The 22,140-nt window shown below is 42.9% G+C and overlaps 2 protein-coding genes across 6 annotated transcripts in view; one reads left to right on the top strand and one right to left on the bottom strand.

Moving 5' to 3' along the window:
- The window catches only part of LOC115578509 (triple functional domain protein), an 84,052-nt gene extending 75,599 nt beyond the window's left edge, over positions 1–8,453 (top strand). For 2 of the 4 annotated variants that reach the window (XM_030411509.1, XM_030411508.1), the window contains 12 exons: positions 735–915; positions 1,007–1,264; positions 1,357–1,865; positions 3,679–3,926; positions 4,208–4,346; positions 4,447–4,474; positions 4,647–4,809; positions 4,955–5,076; positions 5,168–5,246; positions 5,520–5,720; positions 5,850–5,988; positions 6,636–8,453. In XM_030411509.1, coding sequence (XP_030267369.1) covers positions 735–915; positions 1,007–1,264; positions 1,357–1,865; positions 3,679–3,926; positions 4,208–4,346; positions 4,447–4,474; positions 4,647–4,809; positions 4,955–5,076; positions 5,168–5,246; positions 5,520–5,720; positions 5,850–5,988; positions 6,636–7,193 — 2,625 coding nt within the window. In that variant the 3' untranslated portion in view covers positions 7,194–8,453. Of the gene's footprint in view, positions 1–734; positions 916–1,006; positions 1,265–1,356; positions 1,866–3,678; positions 3,927–4,204; positions 4,347–4,446; positions 4,475–4,646; positions 4,810–4,954; positions 5,077–5,167; positions 5,247–5,519; positions 5,721–5,849; positions 5,989–6,635 lie in introns of all 4 variants that reach the window. The other 2 variants (XM_030411506.1, XM_030411505.1) reach the window with 1 other exon arrangement.
- Positions 8,454–13,273: 4,820 nt separating this feature from the next.
- Positions 13,274–22,140, bottom strand: part of LOC115578710 (growth factor receptor-bound protein 10-like) — a 48,274-nt gene continuing 39,407 nt past the window's right edge. For both annotated transcript variants that reach the window (XM_030411805.1, XM_030411806.1), the window contains exons 13-17: positions 21,394–21,510; positions 20,689–20,755; positions 19,843–19,930; positions 19,319–19,412; positions 13,274–18,642 (exon numbers count right to left, since the gene is read on the bottom strand). In XM_030411805.1, coding sequence (XP_030267665.1) covers positions 18,496–18,642; positions 19,319–19,412; positions 19,843–19,930; positions 20,689–20,755; positions 21,394–21,510 — 513 coding nt within the window. In that variant the 3' untranslated portion in view covers positions 13,274–18,495. The remainder of the gene's footprint in view (positions 18,643–19,318; positions 19,413–19,842; positions 19,931–20,688; positions 20,756–21,393; positions 21,511–22,140) is intronic.

The raw sequence follows: 22,140 nt of genomic DNA, 5'->3' as shown, positions 1-22,140 counted from the left end.
AATTAATTGTGAAACTCATCGACAGACTAATTGATGTGGGAAATAAACATTTGTTGAGCCTTAATTTGCAGGTCATTTAGTCTATAACCTGTTTTTGTTTTGTTAATGTTTTTTTTTCAGTCACTTGTAAATCACTTCAAATTACATTTAGATTTGTTTGAAAAGAGCATTTAAAAAATGTATTTATTAATTTTGATTGGTTGCTAAAAAATGTCAAGAAGTTGTGAAATATGATCATCACAATTTCATACCCCGAAATGACATCTTGAAATTACTTCGTTTGTCCAACAGTCCAAAACCTAAAGACACTTTATCTACAATCATGGATGACAAATTAAAGCAGTAAATCTAACATTTAACAAGCTGAAACCAGAAAATATTGGAAAAATAACAGAAACAACCAAATGGTTTGCAAAATAGTTCACATTTAATTTTCTTTTGGTGCATCGGTGCAGCTATACTGCTCAATAAAAAATAATTTTTAAACTTGTGTTGGTAAGTCAGACACAAGACGTGCTGTGCAACAGAGACAGAAGAGTTTTTTGTATATATTTTTTTTGTCTCAGGTTCTTCTGTTGTACTGGCTTAAAATTTTTAAAACAAAGAAGTAAATCATTAAAAAATAATAAAGATATTCATGTGAATGTGATAACATAATAGTTAAGAGTCAGTGTTAAAACCATTATGATACGCAACAGTATGACTCCCTCTCTGTTTCCTTTTGCACTCTGTAGGTCAGCTGTTTGGGTCTAGAGGAGAATGCAGAAGGTGATCCCTGTAAGTTCACTCTCACCTCAAGATCGACCAACAGCGCCACGGAGTCCTTTGTGCTTCACTCCTCCCACCCAGGGGTGCGTGAGGTCTGGACCCTTCAGATCAGCCAGATACTCGAGAGCCAACGCAACTTCCTCAATGGTACACACACACACTCACACAGAAAAGGTTTTTTAAATATGTAGGCTTTCTGCTTCATGGCTACCCTCGTCTTTTTTGTACATTGTCACAGCTCTGACCTCACCTATAGAGTATCAGAGGAACCATGTGGGGGCGAGCGGTGGGTCATGTGTGCCCGGCATGGGAGCTCCAGCTGGAGGCAGCAGTGGGTCCAGTGTGCCGCCTGGTGGAAACTCCCAGGGTAGCGCCATCCCGTCAGGGCCCCAGGGCAGCTCTCGTCGTCCCTCCAGGATCCCCCAGCCTTCCCGCTTACCCCAGCCCCTACGCCACCATCCCGGGGGCGACCCCGACGGCCCCAACAAGATGTCAGGTATGGAACATGTGTCTGTAATTGTGAAATTTGTTTTGATGGCAAAATAAAAGATGTGACTGAGGAATGAATTTGGTTAATTTATGATCCAGGTTCGTCCGCTTGTCCTGTCCCTCCTTCCCTACTCCCTCCAGGGGGCAGCCCGCAGGGCAAGCGCCCTACCCAGCCCCCAGAGGACCAAACACAGACCCCCACTCCTGCCAGTGCTGTAGCCCCTATTCCCCGTGCTACAGTTGGGCCCCTGCCCTCTACACCCACTTCCAAACCACGGCCAGGAGCCGTGTCCCCTATGGCCCCGCCCCTGGCCACTCCTGCCTTTGGCAAGGACGGCCTTCCTCCTCCCCCTCCCAGCCCGGGCCACAAGTCCGGATCTGGATTCTGGAGCTCCATGCCAGGCTCACCAGCCAGCAGGCCTGGCTCGTTCACCTTCCCTGGCGAGGCAGGAGAGACTCTGGTCCGTCAGAACTCGAACCAGATTCAGACTGGCTCTGGATCTGGTAGCCAAACCCACAGACACTCCACGCACAGCAAGGAAGCCGACCGCATGAGTACGTGCTCATCGGCCAGCGAGCAGTCCATCCAGTCCACCCAGAGTAACGGGGTAAGACTAGTGTTGCACCGACTAACACCGAGGCAGAGGGAGGCCTGGTCTGTCCTGTCTGCCTGCTGTCTCGTCCTGCTGCAGCCAGCTCTACTAATCTGTCCCCTACTACACATCTCTGACAACCTTCACTGCTCTCCAGCGTCATCTTCTCTAGCTTTAGAACCTTTCTCAAGACAATCTCTTGCACAAGTTCCCACTTTCTACGTGTTTTCAGGTTCAGAATTTCTCTATTGGACCTCAATCAGCCCTCCAGTGATTTCCTTTCAAGGGTGTCTGTAGATGTCTTAAGTCTTACAAAGCTTATACTAACACCTGACTTCTTCTTGGCCGTCCTTCACCTCCTGCTGTCTTCATGGTGTGTCACTGAAATGTACTTTTCCTGCAACTAACCTCGTTGGCGTTTGTGGTTCACCTGCAAACGCACTCTGCAGATATCCACTCATTCAATCTAACCTTCCTCCTTTCGTCTTTGCCTGACGCTGCAGAGCAAAGATGAGTGAAATGGAAACCATCTTATTCCTGGCTTTCTTCATCCAGTTCTTTGTTTTTCCAAGACAAAAATAATGAAATTCTGTTTTTAAATCTTTCTTGCACTTTACCTTAATTCTTTCTGAAGACTTTATCAAGTGGACAATAGTCAAACGTCCATTTCCAGTGTTTGTCCTCTGCTTCAAACCTTTCTCTTACTTTTTACCAAATCAAAAGTTTCGGATTTCTTTAATTCTTTAAAATGTTTGATAATAGTGTCAACTTTTATATGAGTTGATTTCTGGTAAACTGGGGCTGTAACACTACACCAAACTCACGATTTGGTTTGTATCACGTTTTTTTTTTACCCACGGTTCGATACAAACCTTGATTTGTTATTATTTTTTTATTGATTAAACTATTTTTTATGGAACATTTCATAGCCTCTGTATATGATAGTTGTCTGATAGTATCAGAGGCGCAGTATTGGCAAACGAGTGTGAATAGATGAGCCGGCTGTGCGTATGGAGGGTGTGTCTATAGGATGATCTGTTACAGAACCAAACTATGGTAACGTAGTAAATGTAACTGTCTTTGGCAACAGGGAAAAAAATACCGTAGCTGTACGTGGAGAAGCGTCCGTCCTCCCGCCTGTCCTACCAACTCCTCGCCACATTTCTGCCCGAAAAACAGCGTCTGTCACCAGAAAAAAACTTTAACTCACCGAGTGTTTATGATGAAAAAAAATACCCGCGACGGTCAGTCATCCGGATCGAGACTTCAGTGAACTTTACCCCGGAAAACAGCATCAGAGTCAGACAGCGCGACCTGTTGACTGATAGTGATTATGTTATTATGTAATTAGGAGCGTAACTTCATCACTTTACAGGATGTCGTGAGTCAGGATCTCAATCACGACACATTAAAACAGCAACCATATGATTACAACTTATCCGCTTCATCATCACGACGTCTCTTTAGGAGCCGCAGCGCTGGCTTTCTGTGTGAATTACACAGCGGTTCGTCTTTAGTCCAGCTGTGCTTCGCTCTGTGTGAACGACCAACGACGGAGAACCATCGCTGTGGTGTTAATGCGGCGTCTCTATGTGAAAGGATCTACTTATAGCTCATAGGGCTGGATCTGGACTGGAAGTTGTGTTGCGATTCTGCCTTCTCACGCTGCGGGACAGGTTCGTGGATCTGAGTGTGGCGATTTCAGTTTCGATACGTGTATCGTTACAGCCCTAGGACAAACTGTTTTGTAATTCATGGTTTTACTACAATGAACCATACAAGTTTGTACTTCACAGTTTTCCCACATTGTTTCCTTCCCGTGTTGCAGAGTGAAAGTAGCAGCAGCAGTAGCGTATCCACCATGTTGGTGACCCAGGACTACATGGCAGTGAAGGAGGATGAGATCAGTGTCATTCAGGGCGAGGTGGTCCAGATCTTGGCCAGCAACCAGCAAAACATGTTCCTGGTGTTCAGGGCGGCCACCGAGCAGGGCCCCGCCGCCGAGGGCTGGATCCCCGGATTTGTGCTGGGACACACCTCGGCCATCGCCCCTGACTGCCCAGAGGGACCCATCAAGTAAGAGCGCTGAGAAGTTACTCAGGAATAAATTATTTTGACTGTGTTACATCAATCAAAGCTTCATCACACTATTTGAAGGATGTTGTCTTGAACTGATTTTTATAATAAGGCCAACATCAGTTCAACATACTATATATTATACATATACTATACTATATTTTTACAAAGGAATTCCAGTGTTTGATTTATTACATTCATTACTACCCTCAGTGTCTGACTTAAAGTCACACTTTCACCTACTTGTTTAGCTAAGCAGTCTGATTTTGTTGGTCTAGTAGGAAGTCATCATCCTGGCACACGTCCCTACGCATTCGTAAGAAGTCTGAGAAGAAGGAGAAGGAGGCAAAAAAGGAGACCAAGCTGGAAAACGGTTACAGGAAGTCCAGAGATGGCCTAGCCAATAAAGTTTCTGTAAAGGTGAGTTCACCAGTTCATCTGAGTGCTGCTATTAAGACCTGTCTCTACTCTTCTGAAGTGCATTTTTCACTCTGACGTGCTTTTTGTTTTTTCTTTTCAGCTTCTAAATCCAAACTACATCTATGATGGCAAGTGCGACTTTGTCAAATTGTGTTTATTTGAGGATTTACAAAACCAATTCTATACCATCAAAAGCAAAAACTGCTTTCGACAAGATATGCTTGATGAACAGCATTAAACAGTTTGATTTTTTTCGAAGATTTCAGCATTAAACCTTGAACTTTGCCCCCCCTCTTTTAGTTCCCCCAGAGTTCCTTGTACCCCTGAGTGATGTGACCTGTGACAACGGAGAGAGCGTCACCCTCAGGTGTAAGGTCTGCGGTCGACCGCGGGCTGCCGTCACCTGGAAGGGACCCAACCAGAGCAATCTCGCCAACAATGGACACTTCAGCATCGCCTACAGGTGAGATATCCCAATCTGAGTACCACTGCATGACTGTTTACTATAGCAGTTGTTGTAGTACAAAAGAAAATGGGTGCTTAAAAGTGAAGAAGTTCAGTGTTGAAATAAGATGTACATCATATTAACGGGTGTGCATTTATTTCAGTGATACCGGTGAAGCAACGCTGCGGATAATCGGCGTGGCCTCTGAGGATGATGGCATTTACACTTGTGTTGCCACAAATGAGCTTGGCAGCGTAACATCATCAGCTAGCCTCAGAGTGTTGGGTAAGAGAACAATACACTGTAGCAGTTGCTCTACAGAGATTATTTGACGAAGCAGACACTGATTAATTGTTTGTGTCGTTACTCGTCACAGCTGTGTCCACTGACGGGATGAGAGTGAGCTGGAAGGACAACTTCGAGGCTCACTACACCGAGGTGGTCGAATTGGGCAGGTAATAACAGACTCCTTATTATCTCCATGGTAACGCGAATGTGCAGGTTTTGCAACAACACTGCAGCCCCTTGCTATAAATTAAACAATCACTGTTTTCTTCCTGATATGATTGAAAGACATTTATTTTGCTCATTAAACGCCTAAAATACCCCACACAAGTGTTTTTATGAGGTGTAATTTGAATCGGATAATGAAAACAATCCAACAACCGTAACACCTGTCTGAAGTGAACTAACTGACCTCTGAACATCGGTCCTCTTTTCTTCACCAGGGGTCGTTTCTCTGTTGTCAAGCGTTGTGACCAGCGTGGCACCAAACGCACAGTGGCGGTCAAACACGTCAACAAGAAGCTGATGAGGAGGGACCGGGTGACTCAGGAGCTCAGTCTGCTCCAGAGGCTCCAACACCCTCACATCGTCAGCCTGATAGACACGTATGAAACCCCCAGCAGCTACGCCCTCGTCCTGGAGATGTGAGTACAGAGCAAATTAAGCAAAATTTAATTACACGGAATTAAGCTCATTAGCTTGATCAGCACTGATAAACCAGCATTTTCTCCATCTGAAGCTTTACCTTTGTGTTTGTGGTGTTTGCGTTTCAGGGTGGACCAAGGTCGTCTGCTGGACTACATTGTTAGCTGGGGGAATCTGACGGAGGAGAAAGTGGCCTGCTACCTACGGGACATTTTAGAAGCTTTACATTACCTTCACAACAGCAGAATAGTACATTTGGACATAAAAGTAAGGACTCTCCCCTCAGTGTTGTTTTTTTTTTATTATTTTCTTTGATATTAAATTCAGCAACACAGGAGATCTGTACATCACTGACCAGAGCTGTTAGGTTGGGGAAAAACACAGAATCATTTGCTGCTACAGTATGTAATCCATACTAACGTGAGCATCACCTGGCGTGGACATCCAGGGATGTAGCTGTGAAAACTTTTTATTTAGCCTTGAATATTTCAGCATTTTTAGCAGTTTGAAGAAAACGAGTTTTGTAGTTTTTTATCCCCAAAGAATGAAGAAGAGGCACAGGACCAATCACAGCAGGTTTCAGTAACACCTAAGCCAAGTTTTATGACCAATCCCACTTTGTTTTGATCGTGTCACATTGACAGCAAAGTTGGCATAGCAACTCTGTGCAACCCATCAACTCTGTGCAATATGACAAATAAGCACATTTCCTTAAAAGTCAAGCTATTCTATAAAGATGTAGCCAAGCCTGGAACCTTTAAAACCTGAAATACTGTGTGGTCTGAAGCTGAACTGTTTTACCTAAAACACCTACAACACTTACCTGATCTTGAGTTGGTCATCATGGCAGTCAAAGGTCATGTAGTAGATGTGTATTTAAGATTAATGGTGACCCTTTTGATCTGTTTACCCAGCCTGAGAACCTCCTGGTTGCTCACAGCTCCAGCGGCCAGCCATCGGTCAAAGTCACAGATTTTGGTGATGCTGTCCAGCTCAACAGTGCCCACTACAGTCACCCTTTGCTGGGCAGCCCTGAGTTTGCCTCCCCAGAGTTGGTCCTTGGAGAGCCGGTGTCGCTGACCTCTGACCTGTGGAGCCTTGGTGTGGTGACCTATGTGCTGCTGAGCGGAGCCTCCCCCTTCCTCGATGAAAGCGCCGAGGAGACGTGCCTGAACATCTGCCGGCTAGACTTCAGCTTCCCCAGGGATTACTTCCAGGGCGTCAGCCAGACAGCCCGGGACTTCATCTGCCTGCTTCTGAGGACCGACCCAGGCAGAAGGCCTCCAGCCGGGCTCTGCCTTCAGGAGCCGTGGCTGCAGGCCGGGCCGGCTGACGGCCGGGCCAGAGCAGATGGTTGCCTGGACACCTCCCGCCTCATCTCCTTCATAGACAGGAGGAAACATCAGACTGATGCCCGGGCCATCGGAGGCGTCAGGAGCTTCATCCAAAGTCGCCTTCAGCCCCAAGTTTAATGGATGGGATAAACAAGTCCAAACAACCCTCACTCCCTACTGCCTCCTGTCTGATCATGGCTGACAAAAGCTGAGTAACTGGACAGAGCTGAGGCTGGAGGGGCTGCAGGTTCCTCTGGAGTTTAGCATCTTGGTGGTCTAGATGTAAAAGGAGAAATAATGAATGCAGATCTTATCCTCTTTCACAGAATGCTGATTTACTGAAGTCCTGTAGTCCTTTCACCAATTAACCAGAGACCTGTTTAGGGTCTTCAGCCAATCAGAGCCCTTGAGAACAGAGTTCTCACCAATCACCTAAATTAATGGATGCCCTTTGTCTACTGCTGCTTGCTGGTTTCAACTCAAAACAGATTTTGTAGTTAAGCGAACAAAAATCTAAAAAAAGAAAAAAAAAAAACATGAAGTAATTTATTTTCCTTTGCAAGAGTTAAAGCTGATCAGAGGAGCTAATTGATCGAGCCTTGACACAACTGCACAGGCACAGAGCTTTCAGGAGAAAGCGATGCCCACAAAGCTAGTGATAGCGCTCAGAGCAAACTGCCCTCCCTCGTGTTGCTCGAGGGACACAGACGTTGTGTGTTTTTGCTCTTTTACACTAAAACTGTAACTCAAAGACTTTTGAGAAGCAGCCCTTTCTTATAGAAACAATGTATACAAACAAAAGTACTGTCTCTACATTTCCAAGAAAAAAAAGATTAATTGCAGAAAACGCTCATCAGTTAAAAGTTGCTGTGCTACTTTGGACTCTGTAGACACCTGGAGACAGCGACTGAGGTTCTTGAATTTATTGAGACATTTATACGTCTGATCAGAGCTTTTTGATGGCTGCGCTTATATAATGTACCTAATCTAAGATACCATGATGACCATGTTGCGAGTAACAATGCTGCACTGTCCAATCTGAGAAGAAACAATAGACATCCATCGTTTGCTTTTCCTAGAACAAAACTTGTGTTGCGCAGATATGAGATGTTTAAGCCTTACCTTGTATATAGACTTCTGCCTTCTTCCCTCTCACATTCACAGTGGACTCTGGACATGAGACTGTCGGAGCCTCAGCGGCAGCAGTGATTGCCAATCGGACGGGAGTGAATGTGGAGGCGGAGGAAGACAAATTACTGTAAATGCACTCATTGTATGTTATGTTTGATTATCATGTGCAATGTTGCGGCTTTAACATTTTATGCAACTATTTATGAAGACATCTGTTGTATCTGTAATAAATCTAGAGAAAAGCATGTACTTGGTACTGCAAGCACTGCTGGTAGTTTGTGTTTTATTTGATCTCTGAGTGTTGGGACTTCCAGGCCAGGCCAGGTTAGAGGTCACAATCTACAATCATTATGGTTTGAACAAAACAATAATTTAACACGTTTTGTACTGTATGCCTCGGTAGTATTGGTACACCAAAGTTGCTCCAGCTTTATAGTACTTGTACAATGTTTAATTGTGATTATGTTTCACTTGAGTTAGGTTATCTATGACCATGTGAAATGACTGTTTACACTAGTTAACACTATGTTGAAAGAACACGGTTTATTTAGTCACCTGTGCAGGGGATTAAAGAGAGAAGTGTACGTCTCACAGATAGTGGAGCATCGCAGTTTCATTTCAAGAGTTAAATGGAAGATTTTGTACATCATTATCTAAATGGTGTTCTAACTTTATGTAGAGATACTTGCTGCCAAAATGTTTTTTCCATCAGTTCCTGTTCCTTTAAAAACAAAACAAAAATACACACAACTACCCTAATACGGCAACTAACAAATCGTTTATTTTTATTGCTTTCCTTTTAAAACAATACACAATATAGCAAAGCTATAACCACTTAACTTTACATTAATCCAATATGGGGTTAGGATGTGTTACGTTGAACAGATCCTACCGGGAACAGAAATCAGTCATCCTTCCGTTACCTTTTTATTTATTTGAAAGGTGTGCACAGGCCATTAAAAACAAGGAAACTTGGACTGGATACCTCAGTTTAGGTTTTTTTTTTTTTTTTTTTTTTTTTTTTTTCCATTGTTGTTTGTCTTTTTTGTCATGTTTGTTTTTCGGTTTCATTCGTCTCATGTTTGCTGTCTGTTTTTATGTTTTTTTTATCACTGCATGTATATTTCTTTGTACAGATCATACATATTTTCTCTTGTAAATATTCTCATTTTGCCATCAATTATTTGGGAATTAAACATAATGAACACATAACCTGTTTTACATTTTGTTCTTTTAAACATTGTGTTAGTATTTGTTTTTGAGTTGTGTTATTTGGAAAGCTACATTTTACAGTGACTCAATTCAAGCTTAAATGGAAAATGAGCATAAACTTTAATGTGAGTTCTGATGAGAGTAGATATAAGCAGTTTTCACGAGTGGATGACATTACGATGTGCTGAGAATCTGTAAAGTAACATTACTGGAGCTTGATTTAAATGAGGAGGAGAGCTGTGGTTGTCATCACTTCATTTCTATGAAGTGAAATAATTGCATTTAAGTCAGAAAGATTATGTAACCGTCTCTTACGTGACGGTGGCTCTACTCAGTCATCACACCAGCTGATCTGAGTCAGCTGCTGATCCAGTTAATACTGGATTTTTCAATAATGAGAGTTTTAAGTGTTGAGATGACTGTATACAGTAAAGTCACGTTTAACAAATTTGTCTTAAAGTAAATCTTTGTTTTCAAAAATTGTGCTGAGTAAATATTGTAGTCGCAGCGTCTAGCTCAACCTACTACAACATCAGTGGTGATAAAGACATTTTTACATCGTACAATCTCCTAACACACATCTAACATCCAACCTTGTGCAACGTTGGATGTTAGATGTGCGATGTGCAGCACCTCGGACAGTCCTTCAAATTATATTTTTTGTGTTTAGAAATAAAACTTACTAACATGTTAATTTTAAAAACATGATGACAGCCATTATATCTTTATTACATTTTCTTAAAGTTGCAGTCTGGAGATTGAGAAAAAAGTGGACTTAGCCTGAAAATTTGATTGAGCACATCTCCCAGCTCCCTCCTTCTTCCTCTCTGCTGCTGCAGCCCTGCCTTCAACGCCCCTCCCCACAGAGAAGCCTGCCTTACACGAGCAGGCTGGTAACCACGGTAACAGAGGACGCCAGTTAACCTAGACAGTGCGTTAAAAATAACAACAAAGAAATAAGCCCCGATTGTTCTATTTCTGACCAATACCACTAAATTACAATGAGTGCCTCATGCCGATCACTGTAGATCTCCAAAGTAACAAACAATATTCCTCTCATCGCATTAGACGGAGTGACACCGTAGTTACTACCCTGTGCAACATTTTTGCCATGCTGCCTTTCTGAAGCATGAGTAACGTTATTTCTCTAAACCAATTCAACCACTTCAGAGCGCACTGAACACAAACTAAGGTTATAACTGCCCAGTCACTTAAAAGACACTTTTGAGTGACTGGGCAGTTATAACCTTAGTTTGTGTTCAGTGAGTGTTATTTTATGTTTAATGTCTTTAATATTAGAATATTATATATTCTAATATTAAAGACATTAAACAAGTAACGTGAATTAATGAATAATTCAAGACAAGATGATTCAGATTTCATGATCAGTATATTTCATGATCAGTATACCTGCCTACAACTGCTGTGTCTGCCAGCACTTGAGTCATGCGCATAAACTAGAGGGGGTCCTTATGCATCTGTGCCCAGGGGGTACAGTAGTTCATAATCTGTTACTGTATTAAAACAATTTATAATGTAACATTATAGTGTGACATTTTAGTCAAATTTTGCTTAGGGCCCCCAGAAGGCTTGGGCCGGCACTGGGCTCGGTCATACTCTTTGTTTTTACACTGCCTTTCTTCATCAGTCCTCTTTCTTCTCTTTGGCGTGGGCTATGGTGGGGCATTTTTCGGCTTTATTGTTGTTGTCTGTTCTCCACCATTGTTTACAGCTTGGGCTTGAACATATCTGACCAGGTAAGAGCAGGCACTGCACCTGCGGGGGAGGGGCACTGCCCAGTACGCACTGCGTGAGGGATGGCGGCTGCCAGCAGCGTCTGCACGGGAATGATTGACACTTCTCAGACACTCACCTTGGCTCTGATTGGTTGTGTTGATCCAGGAGTGATGGATTCTTGCAAATCAAAATATGGCCACTGGGTGGCGCTACAGACAGTGGATTTTTACACAGCCGACCTGATCTTATATTCTTCTCAAAAATACACTTTTGGTCTGTTTCTATTATGTGACTGGCAAATTTGACCTTTGGCAGGTGGTTTTAAAGCAGTTAGAAAAGATTTGCAATTAAATCTATCTATCATCTGGTGATTTGGTTTGAGCCAAGAATATGGTCTGCACTGCCCTCAAGTGGTTCTTTGCTAACAGTGAGAGGAGGCTACTTTACATGTCTCAGAGAAGAGGACCTATGAAATGATATTCTATTGGCATAATCAGGAATGTTTTTATATATATATTTAATTTTATGTTACATTAAACATACCTGACTTCTTCTTCTGACTCCATGAGACTTGCTGCGTTTCTTGTTTTCCACAGTCCTTGAAGCCTGTTTGGTTTCCCTCTTGAAACACCTCCTGCACATGTCTCAGAACAGACACACTGATACTCATGTGTCACCACCTAGAAAAACTGCCCTTCCAGCAAATTAACTTTTTTTAAATTAATTAATTAAAATCTATTTTGTTTACAATTTAATTATTGGAGACATTTCCCCTCTAATCTTCTCTGAAACATTTCAAAAGTCTGAAGCCCAAATTTGCAATATATAAGCAAAGTAAAAGATTAGAGAAAAGTCCAAAATACTTATACAATTTGTTGATCAGAACTTTTTTCCCCCTCTCTCCTGTTGATCATCTCGTGACCCCTCAGACTTGTATTGTGACCCTTTGCAGGGGCCTGAACCATTGGCTGGGAGCCACTTTTCTAAACTAGCTAACGGTACTTAGTGGTTAAAACGAGCTCAATCTTGAACGGCTTCAACAGTAAAATGCTTCTTATGAATTCATGCATCTGAATTTACAATCTGAAAATGTCATGAATAATATATGCGTCACACAAACCATTTTCTGTAAAACGAGTTATACTTTAATTACATTTTCCGGATTCCAGTCATTATCTACTCACCCCCATGCTGACAGAGAGTCAGGTCAAGTCTTGAAGTCTAAGAACATTTTTTGGAGCATCACAGCAAAACAGTGTGGCAGCATTCTCCTGAACAACTGAAGTAGACGGGGAATTAAAACGGCTCCGTACAGCTTGTCTGGTAAACTCATAGTCCAGGTTTCTGGACGACCCAAGATCCCAAATTGATTTGAAAAGACATCACTTACGACCTTTTTATAATAGCTACTAAGCTAAAAGCATTAATGAGTGCCCCATCTGAAGTCAATACACAGTCCGGATGGAGGTAAATAATGTCTTCAGATCAGTTTTGGGATCTCTGGGTTTCCAGTGTCTTTGTTTATGCTATATAATAAAGTTATTATACTGTTTTTTGGGATTGTTTTCTTACAATTTAAAACAAAGTCCGCATATACTTTGGTTGTTCAGGAGAATGCTGCAACACTGCTCTGCCATGAAGCTTTATTTTATTCAACAATCAGCCTCCACTGCAGTAGGTGATACAGTTGTACAGTTACAGTCTCTGTCTCAGGTCGTCAAATACTGATACTGTTACTAACCCAAAGCATTGGTATTTGACTGCTTTGGAATCTACAATCTTTGATCAGCTGATCCCTCTCCAGAGTCCCTAATTGCATTTCACTGTTCTATTGACGTCCATCATGACATTTTGAATTTCAAGACTAATGAACTAAAGAACATAAAATAAAAAAAAGAAATTGAGGAACAGTTAATTCTATTTCATTTGTGCAGGATAATTTTAGTATAATCACTAACTGATGTATTTGACCTGAATTAAAGTTCTGTACAAATTGTTTAATGTTACTGTTCTGCCACTTACAACTCATGCCGACAGCCTGTAAAGCAATGGTTACAGTTTGTAAATGTTCCCACTATGCTTGAATTAAGTTTAAGAAAAAGGAGGAAGAGGAGAAAAAAACATCACCAGGCCATGGATTTTTTGGTTTATAGCAATGTTGTCTTTTATTCTAATTTCCAATAAACAGAGAATATATCAGTCCCTTATTTGTACAAAAATACCTGAACAGGATACAATGTAGATCCAGGAGCCGTACAGACAGAATGAAGCAAAGCACAGTGGGGTTCTCTGAAAAACTGATTACGGTTCATTTGCTCTATTATTGTTTCTTTCCCTGAAATGTTGATTTGACTTCAGCTTATGAGGACTTCAACCCAAAAATTACAACACAGCCGACACCGTGTCAGCTTCACGTGCACCTACGTCACCAGCGTCGATGGGACTTGTATGCGTTGCTGACCTGATATTAGGATTTAGTTCCAGTAGGATTATGTTTCACATTTACAGCTAACTGTAAATGAGCGCAGTGAGTGGACGGATGGCAACTAAGGACTTGATACTGTTCACAAACAAGAGGCACCTGCTGCAAGAATAGGCTTGGTTAAGAAAAAGGAATTTTAAAAACTTTGTTATGCACCTTTAAAAATCAGAGTAAATGGACATAATGAAAATGCACAACCCTCTTGAGCTACAGCGTATAATTGCACTACTTGCGATGAAAGCTGCTAAGAATATCCCAGAGGGTCAAGCATTAGTGTGTGTGTGTGTGTGTGTGTGCGCGCGCGCTCTCAATGAAAACCAATGGTGTGTATGTGTGTGTTTGCGTGTGTGTGTGTGTGTTTGTAAGGTGGTTATCCAAACATTTACGGTCTTGAAACTTGAAGTAAATGAGTGGAATGGGCTGTGACAGACTGAGAGGGGATATTCAACGTGGTTTACCATCAAAATGGCATCAGAATTGAACGCTGGCAGAGTGGAGGACTCTGCCAGCCTGTCAGCTTATACACACAACTGATGTTCAGAAATTTGACACATGCCAAAAATCCAGTTTGATCTCTTAAAATAAAAATAAAAAAAACAGCTTAATTTAATACTGTATATACTGTGGTATATTCTTTTTATATATATCTATATATATAGATATAGATATATATATATATAAAAGGTCATTTTGTGGCAAACCAAAGAAAAAAACACAATAATGTCAATATACACACAATCAAATAATGGAAAAAAAGGACAAAATAAATCATTCTTCATTTTACACGGAGTTATGAGCAAAAGCATAACGCCCCATACATAGTGATCTGTGACCTAGGTACAGTGTTAGATCTACATCTTTTCCATAGCTTCACATACTTAGAAAACAAATGATACTGTATACTGGTATGTTCATATACTTGGGCTTGTGTATAGGATTGCATTGTAGCACAGTGATTAAAAATGGAGGGAGGAGGAGAGGACGGTGGTTCGTCCCCGCTGACCCATAGCGGTGTGGCTTCACGTCCCTCTCTGACGGAAAGGAAGAGCCCTCCGCTGACTACTGGGAATTCTGGGATATGTCCAGCTAAACTCCCATCTCCTCTAAATCCACAGCTTAGCCTGACTTCACCCGACCACACAAAGCAACCTTCCTCTTTAAAGGCAAGTTATGATAACCAGCAGACTTAGCGATCCTGAATAGTGAATATAACAGTCAGGCCATCCACACACACACACACGGATCCACACACAAATATTCACCACAAGGTCATAGCTTACAGGCTGGACACAGGTGGGAAAAGGGGGGCGGGGGGTTCAAGCATTATCCAATCCTGGGAGAGAAAAAGAGAGAGAGAGAGAGAGGGAGAGGGAGAAAGAGAGAGAGTCTGCCCTGGCTGACTAGAAAAGGCCTGATTGGTGGAGTGCAGAGCTGGTGAGTCTGTCAGGTCACATGATTGGTTGAATGGTGTGGCAGTGGCCTGTGAGTCGATGACAGCACTTGGAGAGAGTTTAGTTAGCCTGGCGGGGAGCCTGGTGGCCTCATGCTAACCCTGACGACTGTGAATCTGGCACAGGACGGAGGGGAGGCGCAGGTGAGAACAGGAGGGCGAAGCTAAGCAGGTGTTATGTCACTGCAGCTTTTCATTCGCTGGTCACGCGACAGTAGGAGAGGGCAGGAAAACGACTTTAAAAGTCTTCTCTAACCTCTCTCCTGTTTTACATTCCTACATGATGGTCGTCACTTTTTGGGGGGTGATTACAGGGCAGTCAGGGACAAATTTAGAGTGAAAACATCCACTCAGGTGTTACTTGAAAGCCACAATGTATGGCTATTTAAAGTGGATATAGCATGAGAATGTGTTTTTCAATGCTACCACAAGGGGGCAACAAAGTTCAACATGCTCACAGACAGATTTTCTTTTTTAGTGATTTAAGTATTAATGTCAACTTTTTTGGTGGACAAACTTTCCCTAATGTACCTTCCTTTTCACTTCATCTCCCAGAATGCTTTTCAGCAACCACCAGAATAAGCATACCCATATTGTTTTCATTGTATTATTGGCCTATAGCCACAGAAATTGCGCTAGCTAGCTGAATGATGATAGATCTGTGGATTTTCTTGATTAATCCCAGACTCACTTGGTCTATAAAATGTCAGGAAAATTGCGAAAAATTATTAATTTTTTGACCCATAACCCAAATATATTTCGTTTACTATAATGTAAAAGCCTGTACTTACAAATATTATAAACTGAATCATGAAAAGCACCATGTTTACATTTGAAAGCATTTTTGTTTTAAAAAAGATTTCTGACTATTGAAAGACTTGCCAATTAATTTTGTGTTGATTAATAAATATTAATTTCAGCTCTAAAATGATTCAGTAACACTAGTAATGCTCCCTCTGGACCACACACACACCTGACGGCTGCAAAGCATTCTGGTATACTGAGGCTGCTGCTGGTGTGGAGATGAATTTCTCCTTGTGTAATTGTTACAAAATGGCCGTTTAAGAAAGAACACCTTACCGTTTGATTGTGAGGGACTGACACCACATCACCATGTTCACCACTGGTGCTATCTCGTAGAAATATCCGGACATGATGTTACATTTCAGCAAGTTATCTGCAAAAGTAACATAAATACAGCATCCAACGAGAAAATAGGCCCGGTGATGCAAGTCAGCATCAGCTGCACCTTTTCTTCCTGAAGTGTGTTCAAGTGGATTTTTGCTATTAAAAATTAGTTTGACAGTTTGGGAAACATACTTCTGCGCCTTCTTGTCACGAGAAAGATGAGAATATAGAACGTTGACTTATTTCCACTGTGGTATGCACAGTAAATATGACGCTATTGCACAGCAGCTGGTTAATTTAGCTTAGGAAGCATATGGTAACTTCCAAACCCCTGATAAAACTACATACAGCATCATATAATGTGCTACTTAGTGAGCTTTAAAAGTGCTGGTAGGTGGATTTTGTTGCCTTGGAATGAGCCAGGCTAGCTGTTTCCTTCTGTTTCTAGTCTTTGTGCTAACAGGCTGCTGGCTGTAGCTTCATATATACAGTACAGTAGTGAGAGTGGTATTGATCTTCCCATTTTACTGTTGGTGAGAAAGTGAAGAGTTTTCCCAAAAGTGTGAAACTATCGATTTAACATAATTACAAACAGTCTCGATGTTATACCATCCCCTCAGCATCTATAATGTGTTACCGTATGTGCATTTTAACATAGCTTAGGCTCACAATTTTCACTTAAGGCGAGTGAATCTCTCTGGACCGCGTTGCTGCACAGTCACCCGAGCTCACGTTTCAAGTTATTTGTTCAATTCCATATTAAAAACAAAACAAAAACAAAATGGGAGTGCTTTTGTTGATTTGTCTCTTCTGGAGTCAATGTGAATGGAACAGTGGTCAGAATCTGAATGTGATAATTCAAATGTGCAAGCAGTGAGCTCAGTACAGACTTTGGAGAAGAAAATGACATTCAAAGATAAATTCACCAACAGATTTAACCCTTTTGATTAAAAAACAAAAAAACAAACAAACAAAAAAAAGACTGAAATGGTAGAAGCTCGGGGGTGGACACTTTTTTTTTTCAGGAGTCTACTTAACAGTCTCCCTCCTCTTCCTCATGGTCTTGAGACACAAGAGCACATTCGTTTTTTTTTTTAACCAAAGCGTGGTTACGTTGCTTCAAGACACATAGAGGTCTAAGATGTTCCCAAACCTGTCTGAAAGGCACTGCATAATCAGCCGTGACTCTCTTTGCTCCCATGCCACTGTAATCCAATCAGAACTGGTGGAAATTCACATGCATGCTTTTCAGCGGGGGTGGAGGAGGAGGAGGAGGAGGACGAGGACGACGACGGACGCAGGCAGCTTCACGTAGCTAGAGAGAACAGCTGTCGTCTGTCCGCCCGGGAGTGCAAAACTAGTTCTGCATTGAATCAACAGTAATAAAACAGCATTAAAATGACATCAAGTAATCAACTCTACAAGAGAGGCTTGTTTCAGCCTTCCTGATAAACATTCCTCTGTCCTTTCAGCAAACCCTCGCCACTGTTCTGCTTATCTCGCCTTCAGCTACTTCTCTTTTTTCTCTCACATCTTTTCTCTGAGCTTTTGTGGAGGAGGAGAGGGGGGGATCGCTGTTGCACCGGGGGACTGCGGGACGGAACACAGCAGAGAGGCCGCATCAAGTCCGCTCAGGTGGAGGTGGCGGTGGAGGTGGTGATGGTGGCGGTTAGGGGGGGGGTGGGCAGGGTGTCAGCTTATCCAGACTGGACTGCACAGGTTGAGAGAACTCCTGGATCGGGTTTGATAAGACCCAGAGAGTCTCCCGTCCATCCCTGATGATCGATGAGGAAGTCAGAGGGTGGCGCTCCCCGCTCACCTCGCCAGCGAAGGGGTGCGGGTGGGGCAGGCACCACAGCTTATCAGGCCTGGAGGATGAGGGAGGTCGGGGGGGGCTGAAGGGTGAGGGACTCTAAGGAAGGGATCCATCGCAGAACAGGCATTAACTGTCTTGTGTTGTCACTAACATATGGTCTCTCTCCAGGGTCAAAAGGGCAATGACAAAACAACCAAGTCTCCGTGCTAACGTGGCAGGAGCCGGGCGGGCTGCTGGGACCACAATCTGCAACGCTTGAACTGTCCGAACGGTTGCTATTCAAAACATCCAAACAGCTGTAAGGCGGAGAAATGCACGGGCGCATTAATGCCGGCTCCTGCCGAGTTGTTCACATCCCCGAAACTCGACTCAACTTTTCTCCTCGACCTCATTGCGCTGGTGAGGAAGGGGCAGATGGGGGGGTGGGATCTCAGGGTGAGAGGTGTGCAAAAAAAGGGGGTGGTGGTGTTGGGGTTGTGGAGTGTCACAAGGCCACAGCGGTGCAGGGGTGTTTGAGCTTGCAGGGCAGCACTCCTCTGTTAAGCTGATAAAACTCCACCAGGTGGATGAGGTCGGTGAACTTGGTGGTGCCGTCGTCGAGGCTGAAGAACACCTGACCGTCTTCCTCACACTAACAACCAGAGAGAGGAGAGAGGAGAGGACAGCTGATCACCAGGTGACAGAGACATGTTATAACTTTGTTACTGAGAGAACATGGAGCTCATCAGAGAGGTCAGAGGAGTGTGTCTCTGCAGCGTGTCTTACACTTGCAGCAGTCTTGTATTACTCGCAAATTTTCTCAAAACCTCACCCTCTGCATGGCTAAAGACCTCTAGCGGCAAGTGAAAAAGTATGTGTCGTAATTTCAGTGAACAGGCCCTTTAAACCATCTCAAGTTGATTCCTGTACTGTCAGAAGATAAATGAGAACAGATGGCTGCCTGGGAGGAAGGAAAAAACATGTTTCAAATCGTTTAAAAAAAGCAAGGCATGCTTTGGAAAATGCTTGGTAGTGACGTGAAGCGAGCGCAGCAGGCCAGATGAATCTTGTAGGTTTCCTTATGAGATTAAGTTGTATTTAAGATGTGTCACTGCAGGCGATGCCAACCAGCCACGGCAGCTGGTTTTAAGACTTTAACTGCAGTTTAGTAATTAGGATACAGCATGAAATGTAACAGAAGGTAATTTTATCAACCTGAAGAAATCTATCAGTCTGCACAGGTCTGAGTTGTTTAATTTGTCGGAGTGAAGCAGCCTCACTGCGCCTTATTGGAGCAGACTGTTACTGCGTTGTGTTACGTGACTCACCGGTAGGATCTGGAAGTGCTTGATCTTCTGGTGGTGGCACAAGGTGAGCACGAATGCCTTGGGATTACTCTGACTGTCCCGCAACAGGAATAACCTGAAAACACAGAACGTTAAAAGAGAGGTGAATCAACTCTTTCACCAAAAAGAATCAACTACACAATGCATCCCTACTATAACTCCATTTCTATGTTTGTTTGTTTTGATCATATTAGGCTCTGGACGTATGATGATATGCTGTTGCATGAGCTGAAGCAGCTGGGTTGATAACCTTATCTTAATCCACTGTGTAAGAGCCAAAAGGCCATTTTTAGACACCGACATTTTCCAGATCTAAGCTTATCTGGGCAGCAGCCATGTCTACATTTTTCACATTTTTGATTCATGTAGTTCTAGTAGGACAAAATAATCTTCACTTGACTCGCTTTTCTGAGGGCTTTATACTTTATGTAAGATGAGCAACATTTACCGGGAGGTAGCGTCAAACCAAAACTCAGAAATTAGGCTCCACATACAGCTGTTCTTACCCGTCTACTTGGCCTTGTTGTATGATCATTTTGTGGGCTTCCTCTCGCATGATGCGACCATGGAACCACACCTGTGTCCTGTGTATCACTGGAAGACAGACATCTTTCACTCAGACTTTGAGAATTTTATCGACCAACTCTGGACAAGACAAAAATAAACCCCCGAAATACACAATGGGGGGCTGTTCACACTTCAACATCCTTGGTGATCCAAAACCATCGTTGTACTGGATTACAAATTATCGGACAAACTTTGTTAAATGCAGTGTACACCAAATTCTCCATTACTCTACTATTTGAGCAGTGGCGGTTCTGGGGGGGGGGGGCCAACAGGGGCCAATGCCCCCGTAACTCTGAGTCTGGACCCCCCTGTGGCCCCCCTGACAGTGAGTCTGCATCACTAATACAATGACAGATTTCTTGCAATGATTTTGAACTGAAAGGAAAGACAGAATTAAAGTGTATCAGCAGTTTACTACCCAATCAAAATTGTTGAAATTGTAAACTTTGCTTTGTCTGAATGAGGGATTTGTCCTTTTTTCCGAGGTTGTATGTGCCCCCTTACAAAAAAGCCGGCCCCAACCTGGCCCCCCTATTAGAACTGGTCTAGAACCGCCACTGTATTTGAGGCATGAAGATATTTCTTTCTTTGCCAACAAAACATTGGGTTCATTAGTTCCAGTGATTATCAAGTTTATTTGCATACATTGCGGGGAAGTGAGATCCAATCCAAAGTGGTAACTCAAGACGCGTGTCAAGTTGAATGTCGTCATCAGTGATTCAATGGGCTTTAAGCAGACCACTTGGGTTAATGTTGCATTAGTTCGTGGTTTGAAGTGGGAGTACCTGTGCTCAGAGACGACGGGTGCAGGGGGCTGGGACTGCCCAGGACATTCATACGCTGGCTCCGTTTCTATGTGGAAGAAACAAACAACACGACAGAATTTAACACGAGGTGTCAAATTAAATTCCTTTAAATCAGCCTCCCACCTGTGAGCCATGACCTATTATCTGACTCATAATACTGTCACACCGAGACATGCTTAAACATTCATTCGAACCAAAACACAAAGAATTTTCGGTGAAACTTCTTTTTAGTCCAGTAAACACACATTGTAATGCATTGCAGTCACCCTCAACCAGAAACATGGGAGTGAGCAGCTTTTCTTCTTCAGCCCCGTCAGAGCAGTGATCTCAGCAACAGATAAGTGGAGCTGCTGCACACTTGAATTTACTAAGAAAAGGGATGCCCGGGAAAGATAAATGAGTTTGAGTGGAAAAAAGGGTTCTGCAGAACATTTCCATGAAGGAAATTACACCAAGATTGTTCAAACATGCAAAAGATCTCGGTCAACAATGTTTGTGGAAAGCTGTGATCTGGATACATCCAGTATGAGAGGCGGTCCAATACAAAACATAAACCAAGCGAGAGTGCATGATAATATGGCTTTTATTTATAAACAGCATCTCCTTTGTTGAAACTTTTCATGTTTGGATAACTTCCTGAAGATCTATCCATCACAAAGCCAAAGCTCCATCCCCCCTTCTTACCCTCCAGGTCTGTCCTTCCTCCAGGGCAGCGCTCTGGGCCTCGACCGGGTTGTCGATGACGCGACCAGTCCGTCCGGAGAAGTCCATGGCAACCAGGGAGTTCTCAGATACGCTCCGCTGTAAGGAGACGTTGCAGGGTGGGAGGGTAGGTGGAGGGAGGTGAGCAGGGGGAGGGGGTACGCAAGGATGGTGGTGGTGGTGGTGTTGGGGGGGGGGGGAGACAAGGGTCAAAGGTCAAACAAGCCAGACACAGTCACTGATGCAAGACAAATCCTGTCTGCAGAGACTCACTTCAATCCACACATGCCCCTCTGAGGAAGTGGACAAGCCTTTAGTCTCCTGCTCAAATTAATTACCAACGTGTTCCCCTCTTCTGAGAGTTAAGTCAATTCAAAACCTGCCATTCTTTAGCACAATTTGCAGGATATGTATCATACAGGAGAACAAACCTGGGTCATAATAAGCTCATTTTACAGTCAACCCCTATGGTTGATTTTTCTGGGGACGGGTTGAGAAAGTTACATAATGCACCTTTAAAGTACGGATTTTTAAGTCATAGCAATAACCAGTCATACTGAACTTTTTTTTTTTTTTTACTAACACCATCTTATTTTTAAAAACCTACATTTTCTTAAATAAACATATCTAGGTCCATTGGAACGCAACAGAAAATTCAATCGATAACTATTTTGATATTTTGATATTGCGTGACTTTTCAAGAGAAAATCTTCAAACACGCTCTTGTTC

This window comes from Sparus aurata, chromosome 3 (assembly GCF_900880675.1).
Source record: "Sparus aurata chromosome 3, fSpaAur1.1, whole genome shotgun sequence".
Lineage (NCBI taxonomy): Eukaryota > Metazoa > Chordata > Actinopteri > Spariformes > Sparidae > Sparus > Sparus aurata.
This window is presented reverse-complemented; position numbering and strand designations above follow the sequence as displayed.